The 24,884-nt window shown below is 40.1% G+C and overlaps 1 protein-coding gene across 5 annotated transcripts in view; it reads left to right on the top strand.

Moving 5' to 3' along the window:
* Positions 1-24,884, top strand: part of TMEM131L (transmembrane 131 like) — a 167,090-nt gene that overhangs the window by 83,593 nt on the left and 58,613 nt on the right. For 4 of the 5 annotated variants that reach the window (XM_079153409.1, XM_079153411.1, XM_079153410.1 and 1 more), the window contains exons 6-11: positions 421-537; positions 1,631-1,741; positions 21,729-21,806; positions 22,121-22,274; positions 23,754-23,812; positions 24,116-24,224. In XM_079153409.1, coding sequence (XP_079009535.1) covers positions 421-537; positions 1,631-1,741; positions 21,729-21,806; positions 22,121-22,274; positions 23,754-23,812; positions 24,116-24,224 — 628 coding nt within the window. The remainder of the gene's footprint in view (positions 1-420; positions 538-1,630; positions 1,742-21,728; positions 21,807-22,120; positions 22,275-23,753; positions 23,813-24,115; positions 24,225-24,884) is intronic. The other variant, XM_079153413.1, reaches the window with a different exon arrangement.

Genomic DNA, 24,884 nt, shown 5'->3' on the forward strand with positions numbered 1-24,884 from the left:
TACTTATTTGCTTACTCTGCCCAAAATTATGAATTTTTTAAAAAATACAACATACTGGAATTAAAGAAGCACTGAAAGAGAAGTCCAGTGCTTGGTTTATGGCAGTTTGATCAGGCAAACATTGTCCCTGATTTTTATCATGCATTGGTGTGTTGTACATCAGCCATCCTCTGTATTTAAGTAGAGACTAAGCATGTGGATGTGGAAGAGAAGGGAAAGGAGAAATGTTGCTCTAGTCCTTAGTATGTTCTTAGGTTGTTGGACGTTGGTCAGTTTGGATATGCTCAGGGATTTGTGGTACTGATCCATCAGGGATGCAGGATATGCAAATCTCTGTTAACCCAAGTTGTCAAAAGCCTGTGAAAAACAAGTTATCAAAAGAGAGTGTCCCACGTGGCTAATTAGGTACCTTTCTTTCAGGTAATTCCAGCAATGGGGAAAACTTCCTTCAGAATTATTTTCTTCCCTACTGAAGAAGGAAGCATTGAAAGTTCTTTATTTATTAATACCTCTTCATATGGAGTTCTTTCCTATCGTGTAAGTGATTTTTTCCTTTGCCACATAATTTGATTGTCGACTTAACCAATGATTTGGCTATTTTCCAAAAGACTTTTAGAAACTTTGCCACCTGTTTTATGCCATTAAAATACAAGCATATTAATAATGTTAAGTTCCTTGGCCTCCACCCTTCTTGCCTCACTTGCCCCAGTTGACTGCCCTCAGGATATCTACAGAGCTCTAACCCTCCATGGATCTTTGAAGGGCACTGGATGGAAATCCAGACCTAGTTTTCTAATATAGAGCACAACAGGCTCTCACCTCACCAGCAAGTCAGAGGGCAGGAGCTCTGATTATGACTCTGGTGGCTTTGCCTGTCTCCCCTCCTTGGCTCCAGGATATTACAGGTCAGGAGACCTTGGTGTGTGCTTGCAGGTCTGTTCCCACTGAGCATACTGTTCACACCACTGTTGATACCAAGATAACGAGGAAGGCCATGTGAAGAGTCCTGCAGGTGTTCACAGACATGGTTAGGAATGTTCACCTTGAGGGTGGTACCTGTGACATCTTTAACAGGTTGTGGCTTCAGGTGACTCAAGTGCCAAGATCAGTTGTTTTGTGGTTCTCACCAGATTTCATTGAACATGTGATCCCACATCAAAAGAGTTGTCTACTTGTAAAAAGAATTCTACATTCAACTTACACATAACATTAAATATAACACTCATTGTGTTTTTTTTTTTTTTTTTTTCAGGGGGAGGGAGTAGTACTAGGGATTGAACTCAAGGGCACTTAACCCCTGAGCCACATCCCTGGCCCTTTTTATTTTTTATTTTTTATTTCTTTGAGACAGGTCTCATGAAGTTGCTTAGGGCCTCACTAAGTTGCTGAGGTTGGCTTTGAACCTGAGGTCCTCCTGCTTCAGCTGCCCTAGCCTCTGGGATTACAGGGTGGGCCTTGCTCATTGTGTTTTTTGTAGATAAAGATAAACATAATAATAGGATTAATAGTCTTAAAGGCCATGGTGATGAATATAGATTTCCTGTGGGGAGGTATTTTAGTGTTATGGCCAATGTGTTTTTCAAGTGTAACACAGGAGGGCTTCTCTCTCTCTCTCTCTCTCTCTCTGCAGGTTTCTGGAATTGGCACTCGCAGAATCTCTACAGAAGGGTTTGCAGAGCAGCTACCAAATGCTTATTTTCTGCTGCCGCAGGTCCAGAGTATTCAGCTTTCACAAACACAGGTCATTTTTAATAGATTTACTTTGAACAAACTTTGTAACCCTCTCCACTTATGTCTTTAACAGCCAGAGTGTGTATAATTCTATAATTCTTTTCATATAGTTGGCTATAGGGTTTTACTATTTTCTGCTTTTTGAAAAGTCCCGAAATATAGAAATTTATATACACACACACAAACACAAAACATCATACATCATACATAAAGTGTCAGTGGAATGAATCCACATACACTTACCACCACTTTTTTTTTTTTTTTTTTTCTTTTTCTGTTTTTCTGTATCAGGGATTAAACCCAGGTCCTTGCACATGCCTAGACAAATGTTGTACCACTGAGCTACATCCTGAGTCCTACATACATCTTTTTCATGACTGTGTATAGCCCAGGGTTGATATTGTGTAGTTGGCTTAATCATGTTGATGGTCATTTGCAATGTTTCAAGTAATTACTACCATCAAGCCATGTACCTAAGTTTCTTTATTTCCCTTTTGGATCATCTGTTTCCTCGGGGTATATTTCATAGAGAAGAGCAATTCTATAGTTGGACTATGAACTGTTTTATAGACCTTGTTAAATCTTGCTAGTTGCTTTTCAGGAAGACAGCCACCGAGGTCAGCAGTAATGACATGCCTGCAGGGTGTCTTACTGTCTCCTCCCTTGCCTTAGGCCTGCTGGATAGGCTTAGTAGAAGAAACAGTTTTGATATTTTAGTAGGCACTTAATGAAAACTTAAAATTCTTTTAATAAGTATGTCACTAGTAGCTTATAGTGCTGAACACTGTTTCCCTTTGGTTATATTTCCTTGTAAAAATGGGTAACATTTGAAATTGAAAAAAAACTTTGGAAATAATATATTATGAACCTTACTTACCCTTTCTTTTTGATTGGCAAATAAAAACCATTGCTCAGAATCTGTGGTCAGTAATACACAGTACCTGGGGCTTTCAGTCATTCAGCAATTTTATTGAGCCTCTGCAGCATGCCAGGCCTTGGAAGCTTAGGTTCTAGTGGTGGAGACTAACATAATTAATATACCTGCAATATTGTGTCTGGGAGCTTCATAACCAAAGAGATGATTTGTGGGGATTTTAAATTTTTTATTTTAATATTAATAGCATCCTTCCAGGATCTAAGGGAAATTTATTTTTTTCTTGTTTTGAGATGGAGTCTTGCTATGTTACTTAGGCTGCCTCAAACTCCTGGGTTCAAGAGATCCCCTGCCTTAGCCTCATGAGTAGCTAGGGCTATAGGCACATGCCACTGCACTTGGCTTAAGGAATAATTCTTTTAATTTACAGATTTGGATTTGGTTATGCCCTAAAGCCAGGGGGAATGTGTTGAAAGATTATAAGCATTATACATTACAATGTGATTTGCCTTGTTTTCAGAAAATGGTTTGAAAGGGGCTAGAGTAAGTTGAATTTGCGTAATTGGCCACATAGACTTCACCTACTGAACAATCCTTAGCCCTAATCTTCAGCACAGAGAGGTAGCTAAGAATGACCAGGTTTCTCTGGTCCATTTATTTGGACTTGAGTGCCAGGTGTCCTGTGGCAGTGTTTTAAATATTGAAGTGCTCAGATTACCTTAGTTAGTGGGGGTTAATTTAAGACTGTGTGGACTGAAGTGGGACAGGAAGCGGATCCTCAGAGAACTGGAGCAGCCTATCCACTCTGCCTGGCGGATAATTTGCTTCCTGTGATGCCCCCTGCCTTTTCCTGGCCTATTGTAATAGCCTCTTAACTGCTCTGCCAGTGTCTTCTTTGGCCCTGTCTTATGTCTTTCTCCAAGCCATATCTGACACCTGCTTAAAACGTCAAGTGCATTTCTATAAGTCTTGGTGTGGCTGTAAAGCATGTGTGTGGCCTGGCTACCTCTTGCGAGGCTTGCCCCAATTGGGGATTGAACCCAGGGCCCTGGTGCATGCCAGGCATGTGCTGTACCACTGAGCCACCCCTGGGCGCTGGCTGCTGTCTTTTCTGTCCTGCTGCACACCAGTCTCTTATTTTTCAAAGCCTCACATCACACTGGCCATCCTCTGCTGGTGCACATGTGAATTGCCTTCTGCCACAGTCCTTTGTGTGTGCAGTTTCCTCAAGTCTCCTCCCCCCTTTTCTTCACTTTTCCCCTTATTTCATCCTTCCTTTTTCAACTCAGGCTTGAGGTTTTCAGGGATTCTGTGCTCTTACGGTACAGGTACTTTGTTAAACTGCCCTAGAACTGTGTTCCTTGCCCTTAGAAGATTTATCTCCCTTACATAATCACATGCCCACATGTTGTGATTACTGCTCTTTGCTTCACTCCATGGGCCGTCTGATTCAGCATGGGGCTCCCTGAGCCTCACCCAGTAGGCGTTGGTCCCGAGGTCACTCTGGGTATCTATAGGGGAACAGGTTTCTGTTGCTCCCTGCCCTGTGGCCTGCCTTGCTGATGACGTGGCTTTTCTTTATCTGTTTCTGCTTTAGCAGATGCAAGTTGAGCATCCTTAATCGAAAAATCTGAAATCCATAGTGCTTCAAAATCTGAACTTTTTTGAGTGCCAATCTGATGCTACAAGTGGAAAAGTCCACAAAACTCATGTGCACTAAAAATATTGCATGGAATTTTGTAAGGTATATATGAAATGTAAATGAATTCTGTTTTTAGGCTTGGATCTCGTCCCCAAGATATCTCATTGTGGATATGTGAATATTCCAAAATCTGAAAAGAGCCCTAATCTGAAACACATCTGGTCCCAAGCATTTTAGATAAGGGAATTTCAATTTGTTCTGAACTCTTCTTCTTTTTTGCATTTTTATTTATTTTTAACAGCCTTATTGAGATATAATTCACACAACATAAAATTCACCCATTTAAAGACTGCAAGTGGGTTTCAGTATATTTGCAGAGTTGTACAGTTATCACCACTGTCTAACTTTAGAACATTTTCATTGCCTCAGTCCCTGGCAACCACTAATTTATTTTTTGTCTCTGTGGATGTGTCTATCTGGACATTTCATCTAAAGGAAATGTGTGATCTTTTGTGAATAGCTTTCATCCATGTTTTTTCATCCTTTTTATTGTCAAACAGTACCATTGTATGGACATACCATATTGTGTTTAAGCAGTCATCTAGTGGACATTTTGGTTTTTTCTACTGTGGGACTATTACAAATAATTTTACTATGAACTTTTTGTTTGTAAATTCATATGGACCTGTCTTTTGTACTCCCTTGGGTGTATTCCTAGCAGTGGAAGTTTGCTGGGATGTGCATTTTTAGGAACTATCAAACTGTCTTCTAAAGTGCATACATTGTTAAGAATCCCATCAGGAATGTGTGAGGCTTCCACTTTTTCCACAACTTTGCCAGCACTTTTAATCTTCTGATTTTGTTTGTGGTGCTAAGAATTGATCCCAGGGCTTCACACACAGTAGCCAAGCACTCTACCACAGAGCTGCATTCCCAGCACAGATTTTTTTCTTTTTTTTTAACTTTTTAAAATAGTCATTCTAAGGAGCATGAAGCAGGTAGCTCGTGTGGGTTTGATGAGCATTCCCAGTGGCTAACAACATTGACCTTTTCTATGCACCTTTGACCATTTCCTTCTTTGAAGTGTCTGTTCGTATCCTTTGCCCATTTTTTAAATCATGTTGTCTGTGTTGTTGAGAGGTAAGCGTCTTTATCCTGGACACTGGGCTTTTGTCACATATACAGTGTCCAGCCCCTGTTCTCTGGGTGGTGTTTTCATTTTCTAAGTGGTTTTGTTGAAGTTCAAAAGGCTGAAATTTTGATGAAGTTCAATTTCCCTATTTTTTCTTTGGTTACTTTTATTTTTAGTTTTATATCTAGAAAGACCCACGGTTATAAAGATTTACTTCTGTGTTTTCCTGTGAGGATCTTGTAGTTAGCATCTAGGTATATGACCTACTTGGACTTTAAATTTTAGTAAGTAACGTGAGGTAGGGGTCCATATTCGTTGTTTGGCACATGAATATCCAACAGTCACTGTACCGTGTCTGGATAAGAGAATTCTCCCCACCCCCATGATTTTCTGGTGTCCTTTATTGGCCCCATCATCTTTTGCTCCATTCCTAGTTGGAGATTTTGCCCTTCATTTTCCATGGTGCTAGCATCAGTGAGTTAAGTCACTTTTTAAGGCTCACTCTGAGGGACATGCTCTACACCATTGGTCAGTCAGTCAGTCAACAAATAGTTACTGAACATTACTTCTTAAGTATGCCAGTAAATGATAGGGCATAAACACTGCTCTTGTGATGTTATGGTATAGACTGCATTTCCGAATTTGAAGATGAACTCAACTTTTTTGACCAATCTTTCGTTAGAAACTAGTTATTTAAAAATGAGAAGCTAATATTTAAAAAATTTTAAAAAGTCTCTTAGAAAGTAATTATTTCAGTTTCTTTCATTTTAATCATGACAGAGAAAACATAAATATTCTTTTAATTTTAAGACTTACTGTACCTAAAAAGACAAACCTATAAGATTTAAACCTAAAATAATGATGACCTTCTTTAAAAAATTCCTGACTATAATATTCTGCATCTGAACTGCATACATTCAGGTGTTCCTTGGCTAACATGGCTGTTTAGGTTGTCAGCTTTCTTGAGAAAGGGAAGTCTTTATTTTGAATTCTGTCAGTCACGGGGTTCTTTGGTTGAGAACCCATCATCTGGGGTGGGGGGGATAGGTTCAGGAGGACAGAGACCCTGTGGCCTGGGGGCATGGAGGGTGCTCAGTGTGGAATCAACCCTCCTCCAGTGTGTCTGATAGAAAGCCAAGAGTGAGAAGGGTTAGTTAGGAATAAATACATTGTCAGGGATTCTGTATCTTATCTCCTTAGTTCCACTTGAAGAGAAACAACTTTATTTTGTTTAGGAATTAAGTTTGAAGTTGAGAGAAGAAATAAAATTGTTTTATGTGTGTCAGTTGAGTCAAGAAAAAAGCAGTAAGAATGTCATAGTAATTTGAAAGTATTTGCAGTAAAACAGGGGGATTATAGAATTCCTAGGGTTTTTTCCTGGAACATAGGTAAAAAGTGCAGGCTGGTTATGTGTTCAGGTCTGCCTTGCATGTAGTTCTAAGCTGATTTGGATTTTAGTGTATTCACCAAGTATTAAACATTTAAAAATGATCTGACTTAAATATAGTCAGAATGATAAAAAGTATCCCTGAACAGAGTCTGAAAAGTGAAGCCTCCACAATTTTGCAGGTGTTGTTTGACTCTTCCATCCATCAAATACAGATCAGAGAATCACACACAGCAGGAATATTTCATAACACTGTGAGCACGAATTGGAAAATGGCAGATGCGCTTGATGCAGTACATTAAGGATGCATGATTCAAAAGGCATCTTTAAGATGGTTATGAGCTGTTTGAAAACATGAAAGCAGCGTGTGTTGTCAGAATGATCACTGAAGGTATCAGAAGTTTTATTCCTGCAAACCCAGCAGTGTCCCATCATAGGAAATGAAATAAAAAACATTCAGAAAGCAGGTATGTACCTTAGTGCAGTGTTGGATGAGAACTAAAAGGCAATGCAAGGTTCCCATCTTGGTGACTCAAGTGTAAGGAAGCAGAAGCAGGTTCTGGTTAGAAAACAGGGCGATGAGAGGCTGGGACTTGAGGCCAGTGCCTGGAACCTAAGTGCTCGGGGGAAGGCTGTTTATTGCCTGTCCTGCACTCGAGTATCAGCTTCTTAGTGCAGGGGTTTTGTTTTGATCCCTGATTGTCACTTGGTGGGTGCTCAGTTATTGTGCATTGGCATGAATGAGTGGAATTTCTTATATATCCAGGGATAGACATTTTTTTACTGAAAAAGTTTTAAAGCATGAAATATACATAGTTACAAGAAGACTTTAGAGAGATTGTTAGAAAAAGGTATATAAATAAGTCAGGGGGCATTCTCCAACTTGAGGTTCAGTTGCATGAGCACAAAGTTTATGTCCATACCAAAGACAGTGGGACCATATTGAGTTTCTCAGATATGGGGGATTTTCATAGTCCATTCATCATATTTCCTTGGAATTGTTTTCTAAGGTTATAACTGGACGTTCTTTATGTAATTAGAACACCTTGGCTCTATTACCCTTGCAACTTGCTTCAGACTACCTCCTGTGGATATTCAGGATCTACCCAATTAATTCTTTTGTTTCTTAAACTCTTAAAAAATTTGGAGATGTATGGCAAAATCGGGTTTAAATATGCCTAGAAACCATCTTGGATGTTTTTCAGGGATACAGACTGGAGGAAAAATTAATTGCTAGCATGAAGTCAGAAACCTTTCATATCTGAGTGTGTGTGTGAGTTAGGCCTGTGTTCCTTCTGCCAAGCAGCACTGCACTGTTGGAAGTGTAAAGCGAGCCTGTCAAACCCCCCAGTGTGGCGCTTAACCGAAGTCACATTAGGCTTTCCTAATGCATTCTGAAGAGGAAAATGTTCCTTTTGTCCTCCTTTCCTGAAAGAGCATATATATAGAGAAATGGTCAAGTGAAATAAGTCCATTTTATCTTATTATTAAGGAGAAAACATTTTTAATATTTATAATGTCATATAGATTGTGATGAATTCTGCTTTCTTAATATGAATCCTAAATTTAATGTCCCAGTTTTTTTTTTTTTCAGAATAACAATAATTTGTCCATCTTTTAAAATGAACTAGGGTGTCAGTGAATAATTATTAAGAATATGTAATTTTGTTTTGCCGTATGGGCTCATTTTGGTCATTTTCACTTCTGTATCTTAACCCATTTGTATCTCATCTTTTTTTCCTGTTCTGTGTAATTCGTTTTAATGTCTTGCTCTCTTCTGAAAACAAGAATGTATTTGTGACTTGTCTTTGCTCTAAGTTCTTGCTGGCCCCATTAAGAAAAAAAAAAAGAAAGAAAGGAGCCATTGGGTTCAGTGGAGAGGAGAGTGCTTTTCTGTTTGTGGTAGATGTGAATCTGCGATTAGGAGGAAGTAGGTCTGAGTGTTTGAGGCCTTCCTCCCCAGTGCAGGTGTGTTAAGTGGTGCCTTTGGGAGGTGGTTAGGCCAAGGAGGACAGAACTCACCTGAATGAGATTACTGCCCTTAATAAAAGAGGACTGAGGGAGCTTGCTCACAACTTCGGACACATGGAAGGTGTCATCTGTGAGGAACAGGCCACCCACTAGACCCTGAAACTCCTACCACTTTGACTTTGAACTTCCCAGCCTCCAATACTGTGAATGATAAAGTTCTGTTATTTATAAATTACCCAGTCTAGCCAGGTGTGGTGGCTCATGTATTTAAATCCAGCAACTTGGTAGGTTGAGGTAGGAGGATCACAAGTTCAAGGCCAGCCTGGGCAACTTAGCAATACCCTGTCGCAAAATGTAAGTACAAGTTAATCAATCACTTGGACTGGGTGAGTAGTTCGGTGGTGGAGCACCCCTGGGTTAAATCTCCAGTACCTGATCCCCCACTCCAACCACTACCCGCCCCACAAAAATTACCCAGTTTGGAGTATTTTGTTACATCTATATGGACAGAGATGGTAGGGAAACATGAAAAGCTAAGGTTGCTTTTTAAACCTTTTTCTTGGCTCTTTCTGTTTCATTGTTTTAACCTTCATAAAGGGGGAATTCCTGGCCAATGAGAAGTCACTGTTTCAGTGGGTCTAAATGAGAATCAGCAGTTTCTTTGCTTTTGCCGCATCTTGTCACCATTTGTCACCTGGGTTATTCTCTGACCCATTCTTCATTCCACTCCACGTGTCATGCTGCTGTTGCTACTGTCTTCTTAAACACAGCTGGTCATTATTTTCCTGGTCATGGGATAAGCTGGGTCCCCTTTTGGTTTCACAATGAAAATCCAGGCTCCTTAGTATACAGGCCCTTCATAATCTGGGGCCAGCTTCTCTCTCCAGTCTCAGAGCTCCTACCCCTTTCTTCTGAACTCCAGCGTCAAAGGTTTTAATCCTTCCCAGGACATTGTCATCCATTTTTATCAGGTTCACCCTCTGTGAGCTTTTATCCCATTGCGAGTGTCCTTCTAGTTCCACCCTTCAGGACCCAATTCAGATACCAGCTCCTCTGCAACCTCCCCAGGTCCCCAGGCAAGCCTATGCCCTGGTCTTCATGGCATTTGGTCCACACCCTGCTGTAACATTGTGCAGGGTGATTGTCCCGGTCTCCTGCTTTTCCAGTGGGATCTCTGGGTCAAGGGTCTTTTTCATTTTTATAACCTTTATATCAGCTCTGAGTTTAGTACATTGAAGGTCCCAGGAGTTTTAAATAGATAGATGAGTCAGTGGAAATCTGAGTTGAGATTCCCAAATAGCTTATCTACCAGTTGTAACCTCAGAGATTTGTAGAACTTCACCTTTTCACCACATCAATCAGTTTGACCTTCAGCAAATTTACTACCAGGGCAGGTGGCCTTATTCTTATTTTAGAAACCATAGAATGGACTTAAGAGTTTAAGTTACTTGGTAGAGTTCAAGATCAGAGCCAAAGACTGGCAGTGCCAGCTCAGTGTGCTTTTAAGTTCTCCCCAAATGTCATAATGATTTTCCTGTCCATTGATGTAGTCACTCATGATCCAGAAAAGATAAATGCAAGTAAAATGTTTGCAGTATTTTCATTATGGCAGAAATGCCGAGGCATCTTCAAGGCTTAGCATTAGAAAAAGGATTTGATCAATTTGAGTTATTGGCATGGCAGAATATTAAGTAGTTCTTCCAAAGTATAATTATGGTTCCTTCATGGCGATGTTGGACAAGTGGTAGTACGTACACACACACACACACAGACACACACACACAGACATACACACACAGACATATATATGCTGGGCTGTAGCTCTGTTTAGCTGATGAGAAAGCAAAAACTTTTTACTCTTCATGCCTTGTTGGATCTAAACTGTTGCAATTTGTTTTATTTGAGCAAAAGAGAATCTTTGAAATTGCCACAGTCTCAGAATCTGGTATATAGGTTCACTAGCCATAGCTTGCCTGAGAGATTAAAAAAATTTGTTATCTTATTGAAACATTATTATTGTTTAAAATATACTTATCAGACAATGTGGGAAACCTAGAGAAATTTTAAAGTTAGAGGAAAATGTGTGACACACAGTTGTACCCCATGAAGGTGGTTTAGTGTGTGAATATGTAAGAGCGAGAGAGAGAGGGCCTGGCAACCTATTATTGAATTATCTAAAAGAGAGTTTATCTTTTCAAGATTATAAGAAATTATGAGAGTATAAAAAAATGGAAAACCCAGAAAAGTGACAATTAGGCAAGGGTGGAAAAGAAGGGTGGTCAGATTGGACCTGTGCTCAGTTTGTGTCTGTGGGAACACCACACTGAACCCCATAATGTACAATTTATTTATACATACATGCACACACACACACACACATTTATTTATTTATTTATTTATTTATTTATAAAATAAAATAAACCCAAGACCCGTCACACTTGGCAAAGGGTCACCATGAATAATGTTTTGTGGTCTCCTTTTTGTAGTCTTTCTGATTTGTATGGATGAGGAATTCTCTCCCCCTCCTCAGGATCATGTCGCTGGATTGCATAAAGGAGAGATTATCTCTGGGTATTCTGTGTGATACCCAATACCTTTCAGACCAGGAGTCCCTAACCTTTGAAGTTGGTATGGCCTCAGTTTGGAGGGGTGATATCAAACCCTTATGCCTGCCAGGGACAGGTGTTAGGCAGGGCCTGGTAGAGTCTGCAGCCTGGAGCCTGCCAGGTTTGGGGGAGGATGGTATGAATCTTTACCTGCAACTTGCCTTCACAGGTGCTGATTTCTGTCAATTAAATGTGGCAGCCAGGGAGGCAGGCTGTAAAATCAGCGTGAGGAGAAGTGCAAGAGTGTAACTCTTTCAGTCACAGTTTGACAGAGAAGAAATGGAAAGGGGCACTTTTCTTCCTAACAAATAAGTTGCAGAAGTTCAATAGGGTTTGGAGGTGGACAGTAGAGAAGAGGTTAGGGGCCTTTGTAACTGTGTTGTTTGCCTCTTATCTGGCCATAATTAGTTCCCTAGAATGAAGAGTTATTCTCAGTGTGATAGCTGAGAGTCCCTACAGATGTGTGGCATCATAATGTATTGAATAATTTTTTGCACAAGAAAAGAAGTCTTTTGATCTTTTTTACATGAAAATGATAGGCTGTCAAACTCGGGAATATTATTACTATATGTCTGGTGAATATATACTGTTAATTTCCCCCAATCAACCTGCCTCTGAATCTAGCTCTAAAAAAAAAAAAGTCTTTGCTTAAAAAGCTTAAAGTTTATCTTTTTCCCATTTCAGCCTCAAGAGGGAATATTCTATGGAGTAGGAACTTGGGGAGAAGATAGGGAAGAGGAGGGTGGGTGGACAAAGAGAAGATAGCATGGTGAAGGTTCTAGAAAGAAATACCAGGTGTGTGGCTGTGGGTGCCCTTCTTCCCTCTTTCTTCATGTTTTAGTCTCTGAAATCTCTTTACTTTCTCCTTTTTGCTTCTTCAAAGTTAGTTTTCTTGGTTACAGTGACACCAGTTTTCTGGTCCCTTTTTAACTCAATGTTTGTCTTTTTTTTTTTTTCCCTCCTGAGAGAATTGACTAGTTCTTACTGAAAACCTTGAGAGATCTCTGTTGTAGGAAGTACAGGCTGAACATCCTTAATCCAAAAATCTGTAATCTCAAATGTTACAAAAATCTGAAATTTTTGGGATGCTGACATGCCTGTTTTTAGAAAATTTCATCCCTGACAGCATGTGGTAGGTTGCAGTTATGAATGTGGAGACACTACAGCTGTTACATCAAATTACCTTCAGGCTATGTGTATAAAGTGTATTTGAAGCATAAATGAATTTCATGTTTAAACTTGGGTCCCACCCTCAAGATACCATATGTTGCATATATGCAAATATTCCAAAGTCTAAAGAAAATCTGAAATTCCAAACACTTCTTGTCAAAAGCATTTTAGATAAGGGTAAGTTGTGTGTAATACCAAAGCTCTTGTTTTATGTGTATATTTCCTTTACTAGCCTGTAAGTTCTAGCAGGAATCATTCTGTAAGCAATATTTGTTTTCCCGTTACATGGCAGAGTCTGACACTACAATGTTATAAATTGATTGATAATCAAATTCATTAACAAGTTGGTAATTGCATAAATCGATCTTAAAGAAAATACTTATAAACTGAAATTATGAGACAGATCTTTTTTTGACTTCTTGTGAACGTTCATCATATGAGAATATTCTAGAATCTTCTGTTAGAAGACTTAAGGATACCCAATCAATACTTCTCTTCCTGAGTTTTAACCAGTGACTATGTAAGAATCAGCAGTTAGAGAACTAAAACCACCTTTATATTACTGGTGAGCTATATTCTCCTGTTTCAGCTGAGGTAGGAGTCAGTAGTTACTACCTCTCTTCCCCCAGGTTAGACCTTGCATTCCACTGGCAGGGAGGAGGCTTGAGTCTCAAGGAAAAATCCTTAACCCTAGGATGTAGAGAGAAGCAGGAAGGAAACCACCTCTTCCTGCAGCCCCCAGCTCCTTCCTGCAGCACAGGGGCATTGTCTGTCACCCACTAACTAGGAAACCCCTTGCCTCCAGGGACAAAGAAGGCCTGGAACGCTCTGAAATGGATCAGATAAATTTAGTCATAGTCAGCTACAGTGCCATTCATTTCCTTGTCTCTCTTCCCCTCCTAATTTCAGCTATGATATCCAGTACAGCTCATCAGAGCTTTCATGGTAGGATCAAATCCCAGTGTTTAGGTACTCCAGTGAAAATGACCAGCCCTGTAAGGATGCTTCATCATGGTGAGGAATGGAGGTCGTGAATGAGAAGTGGAATCCCAAACCTGACACCTGAGTAATACTCTTGGTGCTGAGTGACCTTGGCCCAGTTACCTAACCTTCTTGTGTTTCAGTTTATCCATAAAAATAGACAATAATAGCACTTCATGATAGGATTGGTGCAGCTAATGAATGAATTAATTCGTACAAAGAGCTTAGAACTAATGCCTGGCTCATAGCTAAATGCATTCATCACAACTTTAGGAAAAGTTTTTAAAAATAAATCCTCTCCTATTATGAAATTCTCAGGGAGTTACTTAAAATTCAGATTCAATTCTCCTGGCAGTACATGAAAGTTCAAGGCTATAGACCCTTATCAGATTATCCTGGCCCATAGTTAACATTCAGATAATGTCGATGTCCTTTCTTGTTTTCTTTGTTGTACCTAGAGAGGTTCTCCACGCCAGGCAGGGGGCAGCTAGGGAGCCTTCCACAAGCTGTATCCTGGGCTCACTCTCACTAGAATGTGTGTGGTTTTCCCAGGATTCCAGAAGTTCTAGTAGCTTAGTTGTAAGACTCTCTGAGCCTCACTTGAATCTAAAATCTTAATAAGACGCCCAGGAATATCAGTGTCGACCTGAAACCCACCAGATTTGGAAAACACACTTCCCTCAGCTCTCCAGGTGCTAATTCTAAGCAACAATTGTTCCCAGAATTTTGAGCTTGTGTATGAGGGAAGGAGAGTATTAGGCTGGTTTTAGCTTCCATTGGTGCTGCTTGTTTAAAGTGCAGGACCTGACACTTGACAGGGAGAGGGCACCATTAGCCAGGAGGCTAGTGTGGGGAAGAACCACCTGTACAGATTTACCCTCTTTCAGGACGCGGCCCCGGGACACTGGCCTTCCCCGAGAGCTTTAGAAAGGTGCACTGGTGACAGTCAGGTTACTTGTTTTTCCTTTCTTCCCTGCACGTGTGGGTTTCTGTTTCTTCCTGAAACCCTTGCTTCTGGCACTCTTGGGCTGAACGGTGTCTGTGCTTCGAGCGTCAGAGCGTCTGAAATGCCTGGGGCTGAGACCTTGACACTGGTGCACGGCGTGGCTTCCATCACTGTGGACTCCAAGAGGCCCTGGAATCTACTTCTTAGGGATGGTGTTTTCCTTTTTATCCCACTTATTTTAGCAGGAGCATTTTCTTCAGCATCCTGGAGGGCGCTGTGAACGCGTGTATTCTTAACGGCTTAGTGGGGAGGGTACTTGGCCCTGTGTGATGGCCATCTTCCTCAAGGGTTGACTGTACCCCTTCTCCGCAGGATGGGTTGGGCCTTTAGGGTTTGCCAGTCCTCCTCTTTACCCTCTGTAAGGAAGGCTCAGTTTAGGGTCAATTTAATCAGCTTCTTGCACTGGTCTTTTTCCTTAAGTTCCTTGGTGGGTTCCTTCCTTTACTTTCTGGTGTATTTTTTTCTTTTATGTGTTTCTTTAGTTTTTTTTTTTTTTTTTTTGTCGGGGAGGGATGAGTTATTCCATGGTGAGAGAGAAAACCATTGCATTCCGGGACTCCTGAGGACAGCTGTTGTTCAAACAGATCCTTTTGTCTTTGCAGCATTGGGTGATCTCACACAGGAGAATCTCGTCTGGCCTGGCACAGTCTGTCTTGCCCCGCTGGGTTCTCCTTTAACATTTTTCCTCTTTACTTGTTTCTTTGTCTTGATTGAGTCCTGATCCCACAGGGTTCCCAAGTATATTTCCTCAGAGCGCAAGCAGTGATTGTGTTTCTGCCTGACATTGCTCTGAGTGGTCTGCGCCTCCTGTCAGGAGCCTGTTGGGTTTATGTCAGCCTTGGTGTAGCTGCCTCAGGTTTTGAAGGTGCAGCTCTTCACTCACTCTTCCTGTGTATGAGTCAGCTCTCTGCCACTGTGACAGATACCTGAGACAAACAGGAGGAGGGAAGATTGATTTTGGCTCATGGTTCCAGGTGGGTCAGTCCACAGTTGCTTGGTCCCATAGCTTTGGGCCTGTGTATGACAAGGCAGCAGATCAAGTGGAGCACACAGCCAAGGAAAGCTGCTCTCCTCCGGGCAGCTGGGAAGCAGAGAGGAGGGGCTTTCAGGGCCCGCCCCCACTCGCCCGACTCCTTCCCCTGGCCAGCTCCTACAGGCCCTTCCACCTCCCAGTAGTGCCACAGGCTGGATGCCTTCGTTCTGGGGCCTTTCAGGACTATTTAAGATCCAAACATAACACAGCAGGAAACTTAAAAGTATGTTTCTCCCTAGGTCATAGGACTGGATCCGAGTTCTGCTGGAAGGGACACTTCTAGTCTGCTGATATCTTTCCTGTCTTCCTTTATTAGCAGGTTTTTAAGGCTCCAATAAGGACAAAGATTTAGCCCCCTCCCCCCTTCAAATACTTTCTCAATTGGAGCTCAGGGTGTCTATCTTTTTTTTTTTTTAAAGTCTGTTTAACCTGACCTTCAAGGTTTCTTTTTCCCTTCAGCTTTCTACTTTTCCCTTTTTTCCCTTTCCTCTTCCCTTTGTGGTGAAATATATACTACCCCAAATTTACCATTTTAACCAATTTTATGTTAGGTGTTAGGTACATTCCTGTTGTACAGGCCTCACCACCGTCCTTCTCCAGACCTCTTTCATCTTGCACACTGTGGCCCCACACCAGTTAAACACTACGCCTCGTTCCCTTGTCCTCCAGCCAGTCTACTTTCTGTCTTTACAGATGGGTCCTTTGTATAAATGGGAACATGTAGTGTTTGTCATAACGTTTTCAGGATTCATCTGTGTTACAGCATGCATTAAAATTTCCTTTCTCTGTAAGGCTGCATGCTACTACAATAGTATGTATATTCTGTTTTCTTTATCCATTATTCATTGATGGACATTTGGGTTTATTCCACCTTTTGGCTATTATGGATAATGCTACTATGAACATGAGTGTACAGATATCTCCTTGAGGCCCTGGGACCACTTTTGAGCAAATATCTAGAAGTACGGTTGCTAAATTATATGGCAATTTTATGTTTAATTTTACTGTTTTCTCCCACAATACCTTTGCTGGCCTCATCCTTGCCTTGGCCATGTCAGCTGAAGTACACGCTGTGCCCATGTTGGTCAGAGTTAGACTTTAGTAGCCTGCATTATAAAGCTTGACCTTTTCCTGAGCCAGAGCCCTGTTTCAGGGCCTGAGCCCGACCTGCAGGATCCACTTGCCATTTGCTTATGGGCAAGCAGCATCCAGTTGTATAAAAATAGCTCCATGCCTTTGAACAGATCCATGGTCGCTGCATGACCTGCCAAGGTCCCACACAGCTATTCTTAACCTGCCCGCCCAGGTCATAGTAATTAAAAACTAGTTATTTTCCCGAGGGTAGGAACCAAGGTGTTGTACGACACGGGTCACTTTCCACCAGAGTCTCATTATCTAAAGGGTTAACTTACTCTCTAGGTTGCTTTTTGTCTGTCACAGTTTCTGGCATATTTCAGTGGGTGGGAAGTGGTGTGCAATAAATGACCCTTCTTTTTTTTTTCCCCTTGGGTCCTGAACCAGTTGTGAAATTACATGAAAAGAAATTGAAGTGTTTCAGGGGGGAAAAATCCCTTTTCTTAGAAACCAAAGGAGTGAGGAAGAGGAGTTTCCTTCTGACAATTTTAATATGGGAAAACATGCTTCCCACATTTGTTGTAAATGCATCACTTGTGAATAATCAAATAAAAATAAAAATCTCCCATTGAGGCGTGTTGGTTTGTGTATGTGGCTCACTAATGCTCATATTGCTGTGAATTCAGTAACTCCATTTTATAGAAGCGGAAGTTTAGTCTTAGAGTGGGAAGGGAATGTCCCCAGGGATTTATGGCTGGGGTTTGACCTTGAATCTGTGTTGACCACAAAGCCACTGCTGCCTTTTCTAAAATGATGTGGATAAGAAAAAATGTTATACATATGCATTAATCCCTTTTTTCCCCTTAAAACTAAAAAGTTGATTCCAGCCAGTTCCTAGTTTTTGCAAATATTTTTATGAGTGGTTCTGGCAACACAGGCAAATTTTGTTTCAGTGGCTAATGTCAGAATAGAAAGGGCGGTGGTGAGACAATCATTGTTTCATATCAGGGCCAAATAACTGTGCAGTGCTCGCTAAAGTTCAGCTGAGCCTGTTTGTCATGCAGGAAGCACTAAATTAGGGGATTGGTTATAGAGCCTGAATGTTATGAGGAAGGGACCTGAAAGCTCTCATTTTATACAGATCTTCGCTGTGCAGACTCCACAGGACACAACCCTGTGTGTGTGGGACAGAATTTGTGCTCCTGTTGAAACAGGTTAGGGAAGAGATTTATGAAGAACTCTAAAATGTAACATTGGGGACTGGCAAGGAGAAAAAAGTATGAGAAAGATTGACTGTAAGGTTGGTGCTTGTCTAAGTAATTCTTTTAGATTTCATAAGTTACATTCCTCAAATAAAAGGTTTTCATATGTGGTTATTACCTTGAAAGCGTGATTCAAGTGCCTTGAGCATTGTGTTTGGAATAATATAGTATAGATTCTTCTATATTTCTATTAGGTTTAGTCTTATTAATACAAGTCATTTAAAATGACTTTCTTCTCCATTTCTTTTTGCACTCAATTCCCCAAATTTGCCAGAGACCACCAGTTCTTACCAAGTGGAGGGAGATGATTTTTTTCTCTTAATATCCAGTTCCCCAAACTCCTACTCCTTCACCCCAAAACAATGGGAGTGTGTGCCTTACAAAAGGGCTTTTAGCATTTGTTCTCTCGTCTGTTGCTTTTTATCTGCATGAGTTTCAATTATGTGTCTCCATGTTGGTGAGTGTTTAGGCCTGTAAGTACCTAGGAGGAGTAGACTTGGTATATGCCTCAGTTTACCCAGACAAAGTCTCAAGTACTGACTTTTGCATGAAAAGATCCGACCCACCCCCTCCTGTTTTCCTACTAACTGGCCCTTGGATCTTTGATAAGTCACTTCCTCGAACTACATTTCCTCCCATCTTCTAAAAAGAAATACTTTCACATACTTTATATGAAGACTATTAAGAGAATATGAACTATTGTGTTAAAGTCGTATGTGAGGTTTCAAAAACAAAATTAGTTTTTTATTTTTTTCTTTCATAATTTGCCCAGGTACACTGTGGATTAGGGGTTGTACTGCTATAGCAGGGTGCTCAGTTGGCTACTCTCAGGGGAACTTGTAATCCTAGTCTCTGTAGTTGCTTCACATGGCTCATGTTTTGTTCATAGTTTCTTTTTAAAGGTTCCATTCTTTTGAGAAAAGCATGAACTTTTAGATTTCTCTTAGAAAATTCAGCACACTGCGAGTGCAATTTGGAGGTGCTAGTACTCCCCCTTGTGGGATTTGAAGATGTACTCTATAGCAAATGAGGTGAAGCCTACGGTGAGCTTCCCTGCCCTGGAAGTCTGGAATTCCAAGTGCTTCAAGATTTGAGACCTTTTGAGCCCCATCGTGACATCATAAGTCAGATGGTTCATTGTATACAAACTTTGTTTCATTAGCAAAATTATTTAAAATATTATATAAAATGACTTCTAGCCATGTATAAAATATGAAACAAGTAAATTTTGTCTTTAGACTTGGGTCCCATCTCCTAGAGATCTCATTATATGTATGGAAATATTCCCAAGTCCCCTGGAAATCCAAAATAGTTTTGGTTCCAAGCATTTTTAGTAGAGTTTATTTTTGTTATGCTTCTAGCTAATGTAAGAATCTTGCTTAAAATGGCACATTATAAATTCATACATGTAAGAAATTCACCAAAATGACAAAATATTAGACTTCAAATCATATCAGATCACTGGAAGTAGAGCTTTTATTCATATTCAAAATCAGAATTTTGAACTTTTACTGTTCTCTCGCTACCCAAAGAATCATTTAAGGGATAAGACATTTGCAAATTTCTTTAAAAGAATCTCAATTATAAGTATATACTTTGATAGCATGCTGATACATTTTTTAAAAACTTTGAATAGTTCAGATCAGAAGTACACCAAATGTCAGGTTTGATGTAATCTATTATAGGTATTTTAAAATGATTTTTAGTTTCTTCTCATTCCCCCACAGTGATTATAACTGCGTGCCAACTATACTGTTCATTTCTAACTGCATGTTGAGTGCCTATTGAGTGAGAGACATCGTGATAAAAGCACAGGCTGGGTGCTTGTGATCTGCAGGGGAGGTGATCCTGACCAGTTTGTCACATTATTATAATGAGGAGTGTTACAGAAGGTCAGGTGAGAGGTGCTGTAGGTGTGGCAGTGCCAGTGCTGTTGTAGTACAAAGCAATTCTAAGCGGTACAGCTGGGTTTCAATAAAACTTTGTTTACAAAAACAGGCAGTGGGCCAGAGTTAACCTGCAGGTATAGTTTGAAAGCCTGGCATCTCCAGTGTATTTAAGAATGAAGACACAAGGATGGCTTTTAAGGGCTTCTGAGGAGGAACGATTAGTCTAACTTGGTTATGGATTTAAAGGTGAAGTGAAGTTGGTGTTCAGATTTCTGGCTTACACAACCATATGAATAATGATACAGGTGATGAATATTGGTGGTAAGATAAGGACATGGCCAAGGTGGCCACTTGGAGTGTGTGAGCGTTGAGGATGTTGGACTCTGGGTGTGCAGAAAGGTCTGAGCTGGAGAAATAAATGCTGGAGGCCTCAGCTTGTCCGAGAGCTCCCCTAGAAGAGAGGAGGGTTCAGAATGGCCTCCAGAATAACTCCAGGGCCTGATGATTGGAGGAGGAGCTGAAGAGAGGGCCAGTGGTTAATGGAATAACGGAGGGAGAAGGCAAAGCAAAAGGGAGAAGCTGCCATTGGATGCGGCTTCTTGTAGATCATTTGTAACTGGTTAAAGCTTTTTCAGAAAGTTATGGACTTTTTTTTGTGGTGTATGTCCTTGGTGGAGGAATTTGGTCACAGAAAGAAAAATTTAAAAAGTTGAGTTCTTAGAATTTTAGGTTTGTTTTATAAATCGTACTATTCTCTTTAAGAAAACTAGCAGATACTAGGAACTTTTGAAAAGTGCCTTTGACTAATGCTTGGTCCTATTTATAGACTTGGTCAAACTATTGTACATAGTTTTATTACATTTTAAAATGTTTGTTTTATTCTTTTCTGTACTTCAACTATCTGAATGACAACTGAAGTAAATTTTTTTTTTCCCCCTTCTGGAGCTGGGGATTGAACCCAAGGACTCACAGATGCTTAACACACATTTTACCACTGATCTATACCCTCAGCCCCTAAAATGTTTTTCTGTATATGTACTTGAATTAGCCTTACAGTCCTGACAAGCTGAACGTGATTCTGAGTTTGCTTCATTATGCGTCTTCGTGGAGTTAGCAGATGTCACACACAGTTACTGTAAGGCAGCCTGGGTTTGGGGACTATGACTTACCTTGCTGAGATTTCCTGATGCTCTGACTGTGCCTTCCAGGTGAAGTACATATAATCACAGTGCCAGAGACATCAAACTTGAGCAAAGAGGAAATCTTACAGGCAGGTTCTTCAGACTCACATGCTGCACTTGCTATTCTGTGTTTGAATGTGTCGTAGCCCTACCCTCCTACCCAGATGGCTGAGTTCCTAGATTGGATTTTTCATTTCCTTTTCTTGAAGATATTTTGGGATCATTCACATGCCTAAGATCTTTGAACCTGACAAAATCCTGCTTTCTTAGAGTTTTGTCACTCCCCTCCATAGCACTTCCACATATTAAAAATGATAGTTTGTGGATATCTTTTATAGTTCCGTCTGACTTGAGGGTCACGGCTTCTAAAGGTTGTTGTACAGATTGAAGGCACACATAAAAACAATTATTTGGCTATTACTGGGTAAATCTATTTTAAACTCCAGTGTTTGAACAACATGTTCAACATGCATTGGAAATGCCTAAGTACAGTGTGTCATTAGAATGTATTCACCTGCTTATTACCATGCTGGGAATTTTCATGTTGCCCAAGGGAAAATTTGTGATTTCCTTTAGAAAGTAAACCCCATGACAGCACTGATTTTTCTGTTTTGTTCACTGTTATATTTCCAGTAAATAGAATAATGCCCAGTATTTAGCAGATGCTCAAATATTTGTTGAATAAATGAATGAATGGTTTCTGAATAAATGATGAATAGTTTATTATTAATGCTGGATTGTGTGTTTTGCATCCTTTCAAGTTCTTTCCCCCCCTTTTTTTCTTTTTAGGCAGAAACCACTAATAGTAGCCTTTTGCAGGTGCAACTGGAATGCAGTTTACATAATAAAGTGTGTCAGCAATTAAAGGTAAAATAAAATATTTAGTATTTCCTCTATCTTCCTTCCTGCCTCTCTGCTTAAAAAACAACAGAAAACCAAAACAGTATGTTCTTTTCTCAGAAATGAAAATGCCATCGCCTTAAGTGCTTTTCTTGTGAGGCATTAAGTAACTCCGTGAGACTTGTCTCTAAATGAAATACAGGATAGGGCTGGGGATGTGGCTCAGTGGTTGAGTGCCCTTGAGTTCAATCCCAGTTGCTTCCCCCACCCCCAAGAAAGAAATTGCAAAGTTCAGATAATTTTTTGAGTTTTCCCTTTTCCCCCTTTTTCTCCAATTGCAGAATTGTTATCTGGAGTCTGATGATGTTTTGCACTTACAAATGAACATAATTATAACAATGGAAAACTCCTCAAAAGAATTTGAAGAAAACACACAAGCTTTGTTAGATCAACTCTCTATTGTTTATGTAGCAACAGATAAATCTGAGACCTCAGGTAAGGTGAAATCTTTAAAAATTTTTATTATGGGGTTGGTGATGTAGTCAGTGGTAAGAGTGTGGGCTGACGGTGCTTGAGACCCTGGGTTCAACCCCAAGCTTTGCCAAAGGGGAAAAGAAATTCATTATAGTATATTTTAATTTAACTTGTATCATCATTTGATAGCATTTACTTATAGACTGTATCATAGCAAACCAAGAGAAAAGAGCCTTTGCTTTAATTAAGAGATGGTGGTAGATGCCCAACTACTCAAGAGACTAAGGCAGAAGGATTGCAAGTTCAAGGCCAGCCTGGACAACTTAGTAATACCCTGTCTTAATAAAAAAGGTTGGGGTTGTAATGCAGTGATAGAACACCCCTATGTTCAATCCCCAGTACCAGGTGTTGCAGGTGGGGGAGATTGTAACAGTAACTGGTTCTTAGTCTTCAGCTGTTAATCAGGCTGTATTTTTTTGAGGGAGGGGCTTAGGTGACCATTGCAAACTGTTCTGAATCTCCTTGTATATGCTTTTTCTTGATGTTTTGCGGATAGTAACCAAATTAAATGGCCATGGTAGTCTAAATATTCATAGCGTTTGAAGTCTTATGTCCCTTTCTTCCAGTATTCCAGTCATGCTGTTTTGTATCTTAATAGTTGGTAGTTGTTTATTCCTGGATGCCTGACAAGTTAGAGTAGAAATTTTGTATTCAGTTCTGTGAATACATACATACTTTTGGATGTATGTGTCCTGTTTATCAGAAACAACCTAATTCATTAGTTTAACTTCTTAAAAACTTAAATTGTGGGATTTATAATTCTTTGGTTATGGTAGTATGTGAGTATATGTATGTATTCATATTTTTTTAAAAATGGTATAAAAATATATAAAAGCATAGCTTTTTATTATTAGCAGTTTTTTTTTTGGGGGGGGTACTGGGGGCTGAACCCAGGACCTCAAGCATTCTGAGCATGTGCTCTACCACTGAGCTGCACCCTCAGTGCTGTTGGCAGTCTCGTCAGTCAAACATCGCTTACCTTTCAGTCTTCAGAATTGGCTATAATAGCGATGGCCAGGTAGACGCTGATGTGAAGAGGGCCTCTGTCCTGCAGGGAACTTTTCTGTTGATAAAGGATAAAAGGAGGCACATGTTTTAAGATGCCAAGAAAAGTTTAATTCTTTCTGAATATAGTTGCCTAAGTAAGGAAATGCAAAGCCTTGCATACAGTTGCTTAGTTTGATCCAGAAGAGCCAAGATGAAATGCAGTATTTCTTTCCTGACTCTTGTTAATCATTTAAAGAGCTGATGGTATTGGGTCAGTCTTTTTGTAAGAATCTTTTTCTTGTAACTTAAAAGAATAACTAAAAGAAAATGGCTTCCAGTTTTGATTTCCATGTTGAAAAAAACATTAAATTTTTTGTTGTAGGAATGATTAATGTGATCGATTATTAAGGTATAGCTCTGTTTTAATCTCATTGTTCTGATTCTTTTGAACAGATGATTCAGCAGTAAATATGTATATATTACATTCAGGAAACAGCGTTATAAGGATACAGGTAATTATAAATGCTTATACAAAGTAGAATTTGAAATTATAAGGATGCATCAAATTGCAGAACATGAAGGTTTTTCAGGACAGATGCAGAAGCAGTTGTACATACTCTCTTTTTCTTTCCTTTAAACCCATTCTTTTGCTTGAAACCTTATTTGGAGGATGGGTTCCAGTACCCCCTCCCTGCTGTTACAGCCACATCTGCTGAGCAGTTGCTAGGTATACTGGTCTCTGCTGTTTACTTATTCTAACAGTGGATTTGGAATGGGTAAATATTCTCCTGGCTAATGTGGACTTGTCGTTACAGGACATATACCATTTCTCACAGAGAGATGCTTTGTCTCTTCAGTTTGAACCAGTACTATTACCTACTTCTGCAACAAACTTTACAAAGATCGCCTCTTTTACTTGCAAAGGTACACATTTAAAAAATACTGGAGAGTGTCTTTTTCTTTTGTTATCTAGTTATTTGCTGGGTAATTTTTTCTGTGCAGTGACTTAAAACTACAGTGGAGGCATGGTTTTAAAGCAAATGGGTTTGATTTTAATAAACCACAGCCCTAATGTTTCTAAGAGGTAGGATCACATAAAAGCTCTTGTTGATGACACCTGTATTCTGCTGTATCGATAGGATTTTGAGTTTAAAGCTTAACTTGGTGATTCGCAGGACCTGGATGTTCATGTTTATTGGAGGGGCCACTTTCACAGGTAGTGCAGTTGTGTTACTCCAGTTTCGCCTTTTTGTGTAGACTGTGATACAGGATGTCTAGTGACATAAGCGCAGTCCTATTCTTTGGGTTCCTAAGATTAAAAAGAGTTCTGAAGTGGGTGCAGTGGGGCACACCTATAATCCCAGTGGCTTGGGAGACTGAGGCAGGAGGATTGAGAGTTCAAAGTCAGCCTCAGCGAAAGTGAGGTGCTAAGCAACTCAGTGAGACCCTGTTTCTAAGTAAAATACAAAAGAGGCCTGGGGATGTGGCTCAGTGGTCTAGTGTCCCCGAGTTCAATCCCTAGTACCCAAAAAATAAAAAATAAAATTTTCTATAAAGGGATTTGAAACATAGGAAAACATGCCC

Source organism: Sciurus vulgaris (genome assembly GCF_902686455.1).
Source record: "Sciurus vulgaris genome assembly, chromosome: 9".
In the NCBI taxonomy this organism is placed as follows: Eukaryota; Metazoa; Chordata; class Mammalia; order Rodentia; family Sciuridae; genus Sciurus; species Sciurus vulgaris.